This window comes from Podarcis filfolensis, assembly GCF_964270895.1.
Source record: "Podarcis filfolensis genome assembly, chromosome: 2".
In the NCBI taxonomy this organism is placed as follows: Eukaryota; Metazoa; Chordata; class Lepidosauria; order Squamata; family Lacertidae; genus Podarcis; species Podarcis filfolensis.
Window position 1 is genome coordinate 72,171,371 of NC_139605.1, and position 15,934 is coordinate 72,187,304.

Below are 15,934 nucleotides of genomic sequence, written 5' to 3' on the forward strand. Positions count from 1 at the left end.
TCCGGCAGCAGTCACAAACAACTTGGGTGTATAAAAGCATCAACACATCTGGGCTTTCTGGATCGAGTTGTCTCTATCTTGGGCAAGTAGTAGCTTGACATTACCTCCTTTCCACAATTCCTCAGCTACCAAGTCAATTTCAAGCTGGCAGAGGTCAGATACCCAGTGCAAGTTCTGATGGACGGTCTGGGCTAGCTTTTGCCTTGGCTCAGCACAGTTGTACCTGTGCATTTTAAAAGTGATTTTGTTCCTTAATAATATAGCCCTCGACATTCTCTTCCTATACTTTTCTCAAACAACCTGGTCCTTCACTTTGACCCGAGAAAGATAGCAGCAATCATGTATGCACTTACTTGAGACCAAGTCCTATCAAAGCGAGTGCAGCAATGAGCAGCAAGAGGCCAGCTCTGTCACCACTTTGAAGGGAATCAAAAAATTATCTTTCTCTATTCAGAGAATTGCTACTTACTAAGTGGTGTAAACAATGAGTAACTTTACCAAAGCCAGGTATGAATGAAAAAGCCAAAACCCCACTATTGATAGTCTGCATTCAGTAATGGAACATTACAACCCCACACATGTCTACTTAGAAGTAAGTTCAATGGGTTCTTACTCCCAGTGAGTATAGGATTGCAGCCTAAATGAAGAGAGGGTCCATAAGATTTGCCTGTTTTATTTGAATTATAGAAACACAATTTTGTTTGCGGATTTGGCCTTTGTTCAGGCTTAAATTTCCGAAGAACTGAAAAAGGAGACACAAATGATAACAGTTTCTTTGGCTTCAAGTGTTTTAAAATAAATAACTCCAAGCACGGACAAACCCACACACAATTAAACAAGGTTTTTTAATTTAATTCTAAATAAAAGAGATAAGAAATAATAAATCTTCAATAAAATATATAAAATTGTACAAGGCATCCCTTTCAAAGGGATTTTAATATACTGGGGGTGAAAGGGTAGAACTGAGCTAATGGATAAGGTTCACAACACAGCTTGTAGCGGGGCAAAAACAAAACAAAACTCCAAAACAAATCGTGTGGCCCTTTTTCTTTTATAAACATGCCAAAAATACATCTTTGAGAAGTCCTGTCTTCAACAGTCTGCATCCTCTATAGACACTTTACCATGAAGTTTAGCAATAGTAATAATAAAATAATTAGAATAATAAAAATGGGTTATTATAGTACCAAGTACACTAAACAGAACTCTTCCAGCCTGAAAACAATATTAAAAGCCTGGGAAGGTGAGTCCTGTATTTAGAGTCAGTGGCACTATGTAGTTCCCATAGGTTGGTTTGTTTGCCTGGATCTATGGGTGTTTCAAGAAACATTTAAGCACAAATTCATTTCTATAAGCTAATAATGGTTAAAACACAGAATATTGCAATAAAAACAAAACAACTTTGCAACACGGTTTTGATAGTCTCTCTGCACATGAATGCAGACATGCACACACACACATGCACACACACACACTTCTGAAAAGCAACACCTCTTTTCTTCATACCTCTATTTTGTTCCCCCTCCTGATATCATTCCAAAAGTCAAGTACTTGACTGTAAGTGGCAATTCTGAAGCAAACCAGGGGAGAACGGGATCAGGACAGAACTCTTCTCAAGCTCTCGGCCTGCCTTCTTGGCCACTGCATACATACAAACCCCTTATTTGATGTCTTATAAGCAAGAATAAACTGCAGACTAAGGATGAATAAAATTATCATTGGCATTAATCCTTTGCATAGTAGGTCCCTTTATCTGGATCAATCCCATTTATTCCAACGGAACTACTCTAGGTCAAATATTTGCAGACTGCCTTGCTGGATGGCCCAGCCTTCTGCATTCAAGGTACTCCAACTGCCTACACGTCCATTTAAGGCCTAGACTGCAACATAGAACCCAACCGGAAATGCAGAAACTAACTCCTTGCCTCTACTTGAAAGTCTGCTTTTATTTCCAAAGTTGGTCTTAGAAATAAAATCCACGTTTATATCTAAATTTCCCCCACCAAGTCAAACAACACATGGGAACGTACCTACAGCCACATTTAAATGCGGAGTAAGCGCTGCTGAACAGAGTGGGACTTACTTCTGAGTAAACATGCATAGGATCAAGCTGCAGCTTTCTCGCCTTAAAGAATGAACTGCTCCTATTTTGAAAAACAAAATGTGGTTTGACACCCCACTGCAAACATCGCGGGGAAACAGAAATGCTGTGAAAATGCATGATTTAAGTATTGATTCCTTTCCTGCCCCGCCCCCATGTGCAGTATATAAACAAACTATATTACTTTAAGCATGTATGTTAAAAAAAAACCCCAACCCTTCTCTTTCAGGATCAGATTCTAAGTGTTGAGATCACACCTGGCTGGTTCCCCAGCCTGCAGAATACAGGCTCTGCTTATTGTTTCAAACTCCTATAAACTTGATAAGGCACATACAAACATGCAGAAAAATGACCAGTAATTGGCTTTTGTACTGCACTCTTGAACTGGGCAAGATCCACCAGAAAGTCTCTGATTGCGCTGTTGCTTTGCTTTCTGATCTTCTTACGATAAATGGTACATGCTATATCCGACGGGAGTAGCATAGAGTCCTACAGGTGGGATGGGAAGCACAGGTCTGTGAAAGGGATAAGATGCTCCATAGAGTGAGGCCGCCTGGATAGGGGAGTTGATGGGGAAAGGAAGGCTAAAGCCAGATGGCAACATGGGCTTGGCTGCCATTTTCAACTTCTCCAGCTCTGCTTCCTGCAGTCTCTTTGCCTTGGCCCTCCGGTTTTGGAACCAGATTTTGACCTGGGTCTCTGTGAGGTTCAGCGAGCTTGAAAACTCAGCCCTTTCGGCAATGGAGAGGTATTGCTTCTGGCGGAATTTGCGCTCCAAAGCCAACAGTTGGGAAGTGGTGAAAGGTGTCCGGGGCTTCCGGTTGGTCTTGTGCTTCCTCAGCGTACAGGCTGTGGGACTCAGGTGTCCTGGAAAGGAAAACAAAGATCAGTTACCAAAGCTGGGAGCGGGGGGGGGGGGAGTGGATGATCACTGCCAAATATCGCAGCAAAAGCAGCTTCTTCTCTCCTTTTCAGCGTATGGTAAAAGGTAAAGGGACCCCTGACCATTAAGTCCAGTTGTGGCCAACTCTGGGGTTGCGGCACTCATCTTGCTTTATTGGCAGAGGGAGCCGGTGTGCAGCTTCCGGGTCATGTGGCCAGCATGACTAAACCGCTTCTGGCGAACCAGAGCAGTGCACGGAAACGCTGTTTACCTTCCCGCCGGAGTGGTACCTATTTATCTACTTGCACGTGATGTGCTTTCAAACTGCTAGGTTGGCAGGAGCAGGGACCGAAGAACAGGAGCTCACCCTGTCACGTGGATTCGAACCGCCGACCTTCTGATCGGCAAGTCCTAGGCTCTGTGGTTTAACCCACAGCGCCACCCGTGTCCCTTCAGCGTATGAATGGGGTATAAATGATAATAGCAGTACAATCCTAGCCATGTCTACTCAGAGGCAAGTCCTGTTTAAATCAATGGCTCTGACTCTTACGTACATGGGGCAAGGGCCGCATGCTAATAGTTTTTAAAAATCATGATGACGATGGTAACAAGCAGAATAGTCCATTACTGGCTGCACAAAGGCAACCAGGCCCAATTGTACCGCCCACCCCCCAGACATCAAAACACTAAGATAAGACAGTTAGCTTAAGAAGAACGCATGAGATTATGTTTATGTGAGGGCAAATATGAAAGAAAGCAGAACACAGGAAATTCTGACACACCAAGAAGGACCCCTTTTTTAAAATGGAAGATGGGAATGATACGTTAAACTTTAAAAGGGATAGCCTATATTTCTGCTTATAATGTGGATGTTTGCAATCTGGCTGTAGCAGACACATGTTGTTCTGTGAAACTACTGTGCCCCCTATTTAAAAAATCCGATGCGGGATCAAAGCAATGAGCCATCTATTACATTTCTTTGTATGCTTTAAATCAGGCATGTCCAACTTTCAAGAGACTGATCTACTCCCACTATGAAAAAAACTGGCGGTGATCTACCCATTGGATTGACCAAAGTTGTTGAGTTTTTTGGGATAAATCTAAGATTTTTTTAGGGGGGAGGCACCCGAAGATCACAATCTACCTGTTGGCCATCCCTGCTTTAACTCATCTACACAATATATCCTAGTTCAGTTGTTGTTTTTTTGAAGAGGGTTCTTTTTGTCTTCCTTGTTTGAAACCTTCAGAAGCTCAGCTAATGTAATGAAGACAGTACACAGGGATTTCCCCCCCCCCCCAAAAAATAGTAGCCTGTTTGGAAACTATCCTAGCTATTTTGCACATCACCTAGCAGCAGATTTGGGTCTGCTATCAGGCATACACTTGACAGGAAGCCACACTTGATTGCAGGTGCCTGAGGAGTCTACATGTACAATATAAGCATTTGTCATATTCACATCTTACGTTTTAAATTGTATGCTTAAAACATATTGGGTGTACAGATAGAAAACAGAATAGAATACTCCTGATCTATTCCCCTCACTCAGTGAGGATCTTAGAATCCACCAAGCAAGTTTTAAACATATTTTAAAAGGGTTATTGCATGCTCTGCTATGCTCCACTCCTTGCACCAGTAGGAATCCAATGGGTATTTATTTCTGTAATTTCCAATAGATGGTTAAGGGTTCCCAAAGACCAATTATTTAGTAATAGCAACAGCCACTTTCCCCATCTGCTGAAATAAGAAAACTAAAGAGGAGTAGACTTTTGCGTGAAAGGACTGTAAGCTCTGTTCTTGTACTGAAAACAAATCCCTGAGCCCAGATTGTTCTTTAATACTAATTGTATGTCCTTAGCACTTGGTTCTGGCCGGCAGATCTAGTGAAAAACAAAGGAGATCTGATAAGCTCACGTCTGCTGTAAGGGATACAGAGATTTAAGGTGAGCAGATGGAGGACTCTGAAGGTACACTGACAAGTCTCATATCCTTAACAACAGTCAACATGGCAACAATGTTGGCTCCAGTGTTCCCGAATGCTATAGGATGTGATTACAGTAATATTACAGCCCACCTGCATCCCCATATCACTGTCAGGCCTTTGCAGAACCTCATGGAGAGCTTTAACGAAAAATCTACTGCAAAGATACCATCTTACTGAAACAAGACTGTTGCCAAAACAGCTGGTCACCCTTCTTTTGTGCAACAATGCCCTCTATGTATGGTATCCTAGCGAAGAGTCCTACAAAAAGTCTAGGGCATCTGAAAACCTCTGGTCAGAAAATCAGGTGCATAACCTGCCCCCAATGCGCTCATCTTAGTAAGATCTGGGGAAGCAAGAACTTCTAGGGGCCCTTACTGAAGTGGGAAGTGGAACGTTTTACTAAAGGAAAGAGTTAGTAGTTGGCTGTGGGGTTTTTGATTTTTTTAAGTTTCATAAAGGATAGAAATAAATGCATCCCCAGCCACTAGTTGTTATGATTTATCCAGCATGAATTACATATTTTATCAGAAAGTTTAGCTGAAGCTTTGCCTGAGGACACGGGAGTCCGACAAGGTTCCCCCCCTCTGTAACTGCGCTAATTGCCAAGCCTTTCATTGAAATCAATGGTAGACTTGTGATCTGGGAGCAAAGTCTTGGCGGTTCTCCCCACCACCACCATTTTAGATCTCTGTATTCTAAGCCAGCAACAAAAAATGTAAAAGGAAGTCGACACACTGATTCAACATGTACTTTTTATGACATATGTGCTTATATATATATATATATATATATATATATACACACACATATATATATGTATATATGCAAACATCTGTAGCTAATACAGGCAGTGGAATTTGTTTCATATCTTGTTCCATTACAACCCAAAGCCTGTAATTTACATAGTAATAGTCCCGACTCTTTTTAAAGCATAATTTACATTTCAGTAGCAGGACTTTCAGGGCTCAGCAAGGCTATGAGAAAAGCAAGGGAAAGGCATAAATAGGAACTGCCATCATCAGGATCCTAAGACTGTATTCAACATGAAATTAGCATATACTGTTATTGGGACTTGCAAGTACTTGTGATGAACATCACAATCTTAAAGAGACCACTTGCAAATTTACAGTATAATTCTATGTCTGTTCACTAAGCACTTTCCAATGGGACTTACTCTTTAATAAGCTTGTTTAGGATTGCAGGCTTTAGAATTTCAGAATAGTTTTGTGGGAAATATTGGTTTAAGAGGCAAACGCTGTCTAGAATAGAATTAAACCTAAGATTGTTTAAATAGCTGGCACATTTCAGAATAAATGGTACTATTGTCACAGTAAGGATTTGGAAGGGATAATGTTTTGCTTCTGATTTTTTCTTTTTTTGGTTTTTTTAAAGGAGGTGATTTTTTTTAGGGGGTGAAAAATACAGTAAAGTTGAGCTTGGATATGCATTTATGTGTCAGGAAGCCCCATTTAAATCAATGGGGTTGATTCCTAAGTGTGTGCATGCAGAGAATGGGTAGAGAGAGTAACTTCACTCACAGCTTTATCCCATGCTTATGTTGGGATCGTGCTGTAAATTAAGTTTTACCCAGATACCCAAAGATAAGTGATTTGTAGCATGGTATTTAGGAATGACATTCATCGTTTACATAATGCAACAAGTGGGTTGTTATTGGAACATATTAAGAGAAGCATTCCGTCTTTCCCAAGCCCGCACTAATTAAAGCACATGTTGATTTGCTAATAACTGTCACACATATTTGTAGCTGAACAAAGATCATAATTAGAAGGCTTATTTCTATAGGCACAACTAGATATTGCTCAGGAAAACAATACACTCTCCTGAAATTCAGGAATTGCTTTTTTGCAAACCGCATAATCTCTTTAAGGCGCCATGAAAACAAGGTTCAGTGTCTCCCAGGAGAATTATTCAGTTATACAGGAGCACGGAGTTTCATGGAAGCGTACCCCTAAATTAGTGTGCATAGGATTGCAGCTTTAATAAAGAAGGTTCTGTTAGGCTTGTATCCTTGGATCTAGATGTGAAGAAGGGCAGATTAAATGCCATTTGTTTTAAGTGGTAACAGGGAAAGCACAGCTTTTCAATCTGATAATATTTGGAAAAATGCTTTTCCAGATAATGGGTGCTCTTAACTTTTGCCTTTAACAGGAACTTTCAAAATACAGTATTACAGCTGCTGCATCAAGGGGGAGATGCCTATACTAAAATCTATGTAATTATAATCAAAAATGATCTCCTAACTATGCATACTGTCTGTACACCTAGAAAACCTTAATCCATTTCCCCTTTATTTCTGATGAATTTCCCCACTCCTCCTTGTCATGTGGTGCAACAGTTTCAAAGATATTGAGAATCTACAATGTTAATTTTACTATCAGCATACCCCTATACATTTATACAGGAATATATCATATTTTGTACTATAGTATCTTATTTGTGCATTTTAAAAAACCCGCCATTCCTATTTCCTCTCCTTTTACTATTTTCTTGAAGTGACTTTCATTTTATTTTATTATCCAGGAAAGCTATACTCTCACTAGATAACTCCTATTTTTTATGCGGAAAATAAACAAGTTTTGGAGTCAACCAGACCTGAGACACTGTCTAAAGCAATTTAGTAATTTTTTTTTATAGACGCTAAAGAATGGCAGTTCCACTATTCAGAAAGCTCCTCTGGGATTTTTTTCACTCCCTTAACTTTTCTTCAGTCGGAAACGCATTCCATTGAAATTTCCATTTAAATCAGATGAACTATAACTTTTAAGTGAAATTGTCTTAAGATGGGAGTTGGATTCTTTTGATGAGTGTTCTCTTAACCCAAGTTGGCTTCATGTCCTGAAACCCAAAGGCAGGCAAAAGCACCACAGAAATGAAATAATTCTGTGGAAAGATATAAACAAATACACTGAAATTCCAGTGGATACTTAAATATGCTTCGTTTTGTTAAAACAAACCCACACTCACGAAACCTTTTGCCAGCTATTTGTATTTAGAATTACACAGTTTCTGATTGCTTAGAGAAACTGGTAAGAAGTCTGTGGCTGCAATCCTAATGCTACTTAACTGGGGATAAACTCCATAATAGCAAATCCTGCTGAATTCAGAGTGGACACAGTTAGACTTGCACTATCAGTAATGATGCTATTCAGATTTAGAATAAACAGCAATTTTCTGGCCTTGGGGTGGCCGTGGTCAGTGTGTAATCCTATGCCAGTTTACTTGGGAGTTAAGTCTCACTTAACTCAGTGAGAATGACCTCTGAGCAAAGGTGTGCAGGATGAGGCAACAAGGCAAGGGAACGCAGAAAAGAAAAAGCTAGGCCTTGATTGCCTTTGGGGGGAACTTTACCAAATGCAAGCGGAGAAAAATCAGTATAGAAACAGAGATGATGAGAACAACTCTTCCTTGCCACCCATTCCCCACCATCTGGGGGGGAAATATAGCAACTTGTACTCCGATTCAGCTTAGCTGGAAGTAAACTGCATTAAAAGAAAGTGTGCGGTGGAAGCTTAAAACACATTTGTTCTGGTACAAGTTTTTCGTGGGAGAGATCCCACTTTGTGGTGGATGAAATGAACTCTGGCCTATGAAAGCAAATGCCACAACAGACATTTAAGGTTCCATCAGGTTCTTTGTTCGTATTTCTATTAGTGGAATTTATTTCCAATTAAGCAGACTTACAACCAGAGTATCAATTTGCTATTTTTCTGCTGCATACAAAATGTTTTCCGAGAGAGGAACAGCTTCTGGGGGAAAGTATAGGTGTTACTATGGCCACAGTTACCCATTTAGCATTAAAAGAAACACAGTGCCTTCCATTATCAACACCACCACCCCAATATCCAAAGAATGAGATGAAGCAGAGGTGGGTTGCGATAAGGACAGATGTGTGCATGCACTTGCACAACAGTATCAAGAACTCTGTCATGAGCGTAAAGAGAAAATCGTAGAAAATGAAATAAAGATGGATCAAATGCATTAAGAAAAGCCATGGTTGGGGGCGAGGAAGGAAGCCACACTTTTCAGACTCCAAACAGATTTCAGAATGTTTGCAGCAAGACTGACAAACAGAATAAGAGATCAAGATGAAAAAATATTTAAGGGAGATTGGAAATGTTTTGTTGACTGTATTTGGAAAATCACTGTAAGCATATTAAAAAGGTAACAGTAGCAGAGTAAATTCAGCAGTAACCATTATTGAGATATAAAACTGAGAAAATGAAAATATAGGGATTAATTAGAATATGTAATGGAAAAGAAAATAAGTGAGCCATGGAAAGGATGGGGGAAAGTCAAAACTAAATGTGTAATTGGTATTTGGGTTATTATCAACTGTTTTAATGGTGAAAATTATAAATAAAATATTAATAATAATAAAACAGGTTTCAGAACATTGGGAAACTGTCCAGAAACCTGTCCCAGGAAACTAGTGCTCCAAAACAATGTGGTTTGCAGAAACCTCCTTAAGCGAAGAGACCTTTGAAAGCCAAAGCGATGGGCGATGCTGTCACGGAGCGCAATTCCTCACAACCTGGAAACTGCCGTCCAGGTTCAATGGAGCTGGCAGTTCTCGACTAGTGGGGAAGAAACAAGAAGGCTGATCTTTCCCGCTTCTATCTTCCCTATTTATTCTGTGTCCCTGGGCTAAGTTTGGAGGCCCTACATGGGCCCTATTGAGAGAGGCGCGCAGTTAAGCATAAAGAGAGAAAGCCCGAGGTGCGCGGAGGAGCCTGAGGCTGCCTGCTCCGGCTGCTGCAGGTGCACCAGGAAAGGCAACCGAGGGAGATTATAAGAAACCACCGTCGATTCCCCCCCTTGCCAGGTTTTTGCCTACCGAGAGGACAGCGTGGGGGGGTGAACTACTGCAAAAATTAAAATGATTGAACTAGGCGAGAGTCACTGAAAAGGCGTCGCGACAGAAAGGAGAGATTCTACTGCGATCCATCATCCTGGGGGATGGGGGGAAAACAGCCTAGACGCGGTAGCGCAAGACCATCTCCCTCTTGCCAACGGCAGCTGGAAGGAGGCATGACTAATGCGGCGAGGAGAGGGTCGCTGGCGCTGGAACAGCCGGCTCTCGAGGCGTCTCGGCCGCCGGAGGTTTTTTTTTGGACAGTTCCGGGCGGGTCCAGCCTAAGGAAGATCGCGGCGGGAGCGCGCGGAATTCTTTGGTCATTCTTCTGTTCCTTACTACATGCAAACCAAATGAAGGCTTGGCCACAAAAGCTGGCTATGGGGTTGAAAGGGCTCCCTCCTTGTTCCCTGGAATCGGACTTTCTGCTTCGCCCTGCAAAAGCGCCTTTCCCGAGACACTAGGTTGAGGGATCCGGCGCAGCGCCTCGCTCCCCTCCTGCTGCTGCTGCCCCGAAAGTTCGGATCTGGAGGGAGTTCAGACTGCGGCGAAGCGGCTGGTCCCTCGACGGCCGGAGAAAGAGTCCTGCTAACTATTTCCTCCCCTCTACCCACACCCCCTCCATCCCACACCCCCCGAGGGATGTTTTCCCTCGCAACCCTCCCGACCCCGAGACTCACTTGGGGGAGGGGAGTATCTGCCGGCCTCCGGGATCCACGACGAGCCGTCCTCGGAGTTCTCGGATTTAACCGACGACGTCTCGAAGGTTTTTGTAAGCCCCCCGGGGCTGGCCGCTTCCCTGGCGCCGTGACCCGGCAAGAGCAGGTTCCTGGAAGTGCCCAAGCCCGCCCCGTCGAGGCCGCCACTGCCGCCCGTCTCGCGAGGGGGCTTCTTGTCGGACATGAGCGCCTCGACGCTGAAAGGCAAGCTGGACACCTTGACGGGGCGCCGCTCCTCGGGCCCGGCGGCGGCGGGGCCCTCCTCGTCGGACGAGAACACCTCCTTCGCCTTCGACGGAGAAGACATCGCGGCGCAGCTTCGCGACGATCGCCGCCTCGAGAGCTGCTGCTGCTGCTGCTGCTGCTGCCGCCCGGCGTCCCCTTCTGCCCGGCTGCTGTTGCTGCTGCTGCTCCTCGGTCTCCCGACCCCTCGATCTCTCGCGCTCGCTCCCGGACGCACTAGCTCGGCTCGCCGCAGCCCCGAATCAGCCGAGCAACTTTTTTTTCCTCCCCTTTTTTGGGAGACTTCTGGCCGTTTCCTCCTCTGGGAAGTTGAGTAAGCGCGGCTCGGCCAATGGGAGGCGCCTCCAGGCAGTGACGTCACGCGCTGACTCACGCCATTGGCTCCGGATGGGTCGGAGCGAAGGAGTTTTTTTTTCCCCTCCCCTCCCCCGCACTCTGCCTTCCTTTTAAATAAATTAGAAGTTAATGACACGGGCAGCGAGCGGAGCTGTGTGATTAGGGAGCTTTCCAGCGCTGTAACTTTGCCAAAACAGGAAAGTCAGCGGAGTAATTAGGGCCGATGATACGAAGAGGAAGCTCGGAGAGGGCAGATCCCACCCCCATGCTGCTCGCTCGCTCGCTCTCTGGAAAACTCCTGCCTTCCCGAAAGCGAAATCTGCCGGCCAGCAAGAGTCCTGGCCGGTGAGCCCTGGCAACCCAACGCTCAAGAGCGCACCGAGGCCCTGCCAAGGTCATCGACTTCTTATATAATACTCAGATTCTCCCGAAATAAAAATCCAACGAATGCCCCCCGCGGGCCATCTTGCCTGTTCCAGGGGCGCCAGCGTGGCGCGTTCAGGCAGCGATCGCCCACAGCCCATAGTAACCTAAGGGGGCCCATCATCACCATCAATAAGATCTTCCTCCCAAGAAGGGGCATCGGGGGGCAGGGGGTGTCTTGTAGGGACATCAGAAAGGGTGGCAGCGAAGCGATGGCACGTTTCACTTCCAGGTTGCAGAGGGGCGGCTGGGTGGGTGAAATGGACGTAGTGGTCAAGGTTCTGTGCGCGCCTTTATCGGTAAAGGAAGCGGCCTCCTTTCCAAGCGCCCCTCCAGAACATTGCAAATCATGCTGGAGAATAAACACGGGCGCAAGGAAGGTGCGCTTCCAAATTCAGAAGGGGACAGATGACTTTTTATTTTGGGGAGTTGGAGACCCAGCATTATTTTCCAGACAGGGCCTTTCAGAACTCTACGACCAGTGCTTTGAACGAGGTAAACGGATAGTCCAGACCAGCTGAGTGAACCGGAGGGGAAGGGGTGGGGCAGGAGCATCAAAAGGCAGACCATTTGGGATTTAATCCGCTCCAATAAACTCCTCTGCACAACATCTCTAGACAGTCCTTTGGATGGATCGTATTAGCAGTAAGGGAGGACTCCTTTACTGCTTACTAACCTCTCCATGCAGCTGTAAGTAGTCTATTATAAGAGAACAAATTAAATGCATTGGAGAGGGACCGATAAGTCCTCCCCCCGCCGCCGCCAATGATTAAGTTAGTAATGTAAATTGCAGGCGCCTAACCCTTGATGACAAACAGATGCATCTTTAATAAGCCGGGAGCCTGACTCTGCACTCCTTCATCGGCCAGCGCATCAAACAGCCTCCAGGATGCCCGCGTATGTCCTCGTCCCACTTTTCGACTTCATCCCATTTAAGCCAACGAGGTGTGTTAATTTTAAAGTGACATTTCAATTGCCAGCCCGAGAAAAGCAAATCATTTTTTTTTGCTTCGTAATTAATTTAATGTCGTAATGATAGCAGCTTAATTATCCGTTGGTAACTATTGTTGGTTATTAAAACGTGGAGGGGTGTGTGTGTGGGAACAGAAGTGTCAGACAGGCAGGATTACAGCTCGGCTGCTCGAGCGATCGAGAGTCCCAGGTAGCGTTGAGGAGGAATCTGATGGAGGAAAATCTATTCTTTAATTCTCCTCGCTCATCTTCTGCAATATTTACCACGACAATAAATCCCATTTACTTGCAATAACATTTCTTTTCGAGTTCCGCCTGGTTTGTTTGGGATGGGGGGGGTGTGCGTGTGCGTAAAACGAATGCAAGGCTGAAGTCTTCCCGTGTTCTTGACCTCCAGGGAGGAGAAACCGTGAAAAATACACAACTATTAACCCTTGATAGGCTTAACATAAAAAACCCTGACTTTATTGTCGTTTGTTTCTGCATCGCTGATGCTAGGAAAAGTTTGTTCTAATTGTTCTTAAATGTTGTTGCTCTTTTCATGCTTGAAAGTGCAGGGTGAACTGAAGGATGGGGGGACAGGGACGGAGGAGCTTTTCTTCCCTACCCCACCACTTTGTGTCCATCAGTCCATCACTTCCATTGGGACAGGCGGACGCTGTGCATCATCTTCTCTAAAATCTGCTTTTAGCTCTCATTATTTTCCCGGCGTGATCGTTAATATTTCTTCTTTAAAATGATAGTTAGGTACCTTCAACCAGGTACCAAGGATTACTGCTTCCGCCTTCATGAAAGGGGCTCTCCCGTCGAGGACTGCCGGAAGCTTTTAAGTGATTGTGTACGTGTATCTGCTGGGGGTACGAGAGACAGTCGCTCTGCTTTGAAAACCTAATCTATCCCTGCCACCTCCATTCTATTCCCACCGCAGAGTCGCTTCTAATGGCGAAAGGAACGATGTTTGGGGTGCAGCCCGCTTTCCAGTGAGACCATGATAACATAGCTGTCAATGTTTTCCTTTTTTTTAAGGGAAATTCCCTTAATCCGAATAGGATTCCTCGCAAGAAAAGGGAAAAGTTGACAGCTATGCATGGTAATGTTGCAGCCATTGATTTGCAAGGTTCTGGACTGCCCCTTTCGAATTCTTGAAGGGCCGTACACGCAAAGGCGCATCGACTTCCAGGGTCAAGAAGAAACGCGTGAAATATCGTAATCCTGCGTGCTCTTATTTTGGCGCGCATCTCACTGAACACAGTGGTACTTAATTCGAAGTAAACGTGCACGTCAATAGAAACCTCCCCTCATATGTAACCTGGAATTCGGAACCTCTGCACGCCTGCCCTTTATATTTGGTTCGAGTGGAATTTATTTTCGCGTTTGCAAGCCTAGGTCAGCGACTTTTGAATTCTCTTTCCCTCCCATTTTGGCGTTTGCACGTTTGTGAGTTGTTTACTTTTTTGTTGTGCCCCTCAAATAAGTACATGCATCCTGCTCTGCGTGTCTCTCCTGCACGCACACCCAATCTTTCAAATGCCATTGACTTGAAGCGTATTTTAGGATAGGTGGGTAATGGGACCCACAAAGGCACCATGATTCGGATTCCTCCATGTAAACGGCAGAACTTTAATTATTTGGGAAGATGCTGCATACTGTCTTCTTCTTCCAGCTGTATTCAGGTCCACATTTAGTCTGTCAAGTTGCAAAATGTGCAGAAAGTGAAGGGGGGCGGAGAGAGAGAGAGACGGAAAACAACTCATTGTCTGGTCAACTTGTTAAAACGCCTACCTTTGCTCTTGTGCTCGGTACCCCCGGATTCTCCTCCCCTTAATGACAGGTAAATGAGAATTGATGAAAATCAGGAAACAATGTATGTAAACAGGGAACAATGAAGCGCAAGGGCCGATCGGCCGAAGGGCTACAGATAATTACACCGAATAAATGCAACGTTTTTACCCGGGAAGAATAGAGGCAGGCTTCGGGTTAGGGCACGGTGACCTGGTTTACAGAACTGGGCACGCTGGCTGCAGACGGCTTCAGACGGACACGTGAATCCCTTTTTCAGCTCTAAGCAGCTGTTTCTTTCTTTCTTTCTTTCTTTCTTTCTTTCTTTCTTTCTTTCTTTTTCTTTCTTTCTTTCTCGCTACTCGTATTTAGCTTGTTCTCATCTCCCAGTCTCATTGAACCTAAACGTTTGATTCTGAGTTGTTTAATACTCTCTACCCTAACCCATTTCTTGAAATGAAGTATTTCGGTGGCTTGTATATGTCCCATGGGGCGAGAGAGAGATTAGTGAGAGGAGAGCCAATACAATCGGACGGAGAGAAGTGTCACCTGTCTGCAGAGTCGCCTGAACGGTCAAATCCACGCAGGCCCCACTGAGTGCAATGTGCATTTCCATCAAGCTCGTGTGTCTAGCTAGGACTGCAGGGCGGACTCTTGGGAAGACTTTCCAATGGAACTTGCTTGCTCCCCAGCCTCTCACAGTTCCACGGGTTTTAAGCCCAAAGCCTTGAGAGATCGGGCTGTTGGGATCTGTTTAAATGAAAATACATCCTTCGCACCAGGATGGCCAGTGGGACATGTTTTCCTTGGAAGAGGGGTTTCCCTTTTCCCGTAGGGTGTGTTTCCTGCAACTCCAAAAGCATTACAGATCTCTGTGGCCACTAATTCTAGGGATCAATCCTGTGTTTGTTTGTCAAGTTAGCAAACCTGAAAATAGCCGGTGGCTTTTGCACTTTAGGATTAAAAGTCGCAGGCTGCAAGCCTAGGCAGGCCTGCTTGACCTCAACAGGCCTTACTTCGAAGGAAACAAGGTCCCGGCTTGTTCTCCCTGACTTTTCTACGGGTACTCTGCCACTTTCCCACATGGAACAAAGTCTGGTAAACTGGACCTAGGTCGCTCCTGAATTTAAACCTAGAATTTAAAAACTGGATTGAAAGCACAGGAAAGGTATCAGAGAACGAAAAATGACAACAACAGCCTGGATATCCTGCTTTTATTTTGTTTAGAATTTAGGGAAGGAGTATGACTTAGTCGTGGCTGGGCAGCAAAAGAGACCGACAATATTGCTAAGGGGCAGCAGACCAGGATCTCTGAACATCAGTCGATGGCCTTCCAGAGATAAGAAAGACCTGCGCATCTGAGATCAAAGAGATCCCCTCGAATATTCATAACCATAAAGAACCCAGGCTATTAAACTGGACCCCACAGATTTTGTTGTTGTTTTTCAATGAAAACTTTTCAGCAGCTACATTGCAAGTTACTTATTCCCTCAACAATTCAGAAAAATCCACTGCTGCCCTGCCATTTTTTGTACTCTACCCAATCTAGAAAGAAAGAAAGAAAGAAAGAAAGAAAGAAAGAGACCCAGTAGATAATAATAGTGACGGAGGTTCTGAATCTTT

General features: G+C 44.4%; 1 protein-coding gene across 1 annotated transcript; it reads right to left on the reverse strand.

Annotated features, from left to right (window-relative positions):
* Window positions 1–826: 826 nt before the first annotated feature.
* On the reverse strand, window positions 827–11,107 carry MSX2 (msh homeobox 2). The gene is made up of 2 exons (XM_083594234.1): window positions 10,520–11,107; window positions 827–2,968 (listed from the first exon to the last, which is right to left on the reverse strand). The coding sequence occupies exons 1-2, from the start codon at window positions 10,863–10,865 to the stop codon at window positions 2,544–2,546; spliced, it is 771 nt and encodes a 256-aa protein (XP_083450360.1). The 5' UTR covers window positions 10,866–11,107; the 3' UTR covers window positions 827–2,543.
* Window positions 11,108–15,934: the final 4,827 nt, after the last annotated feature.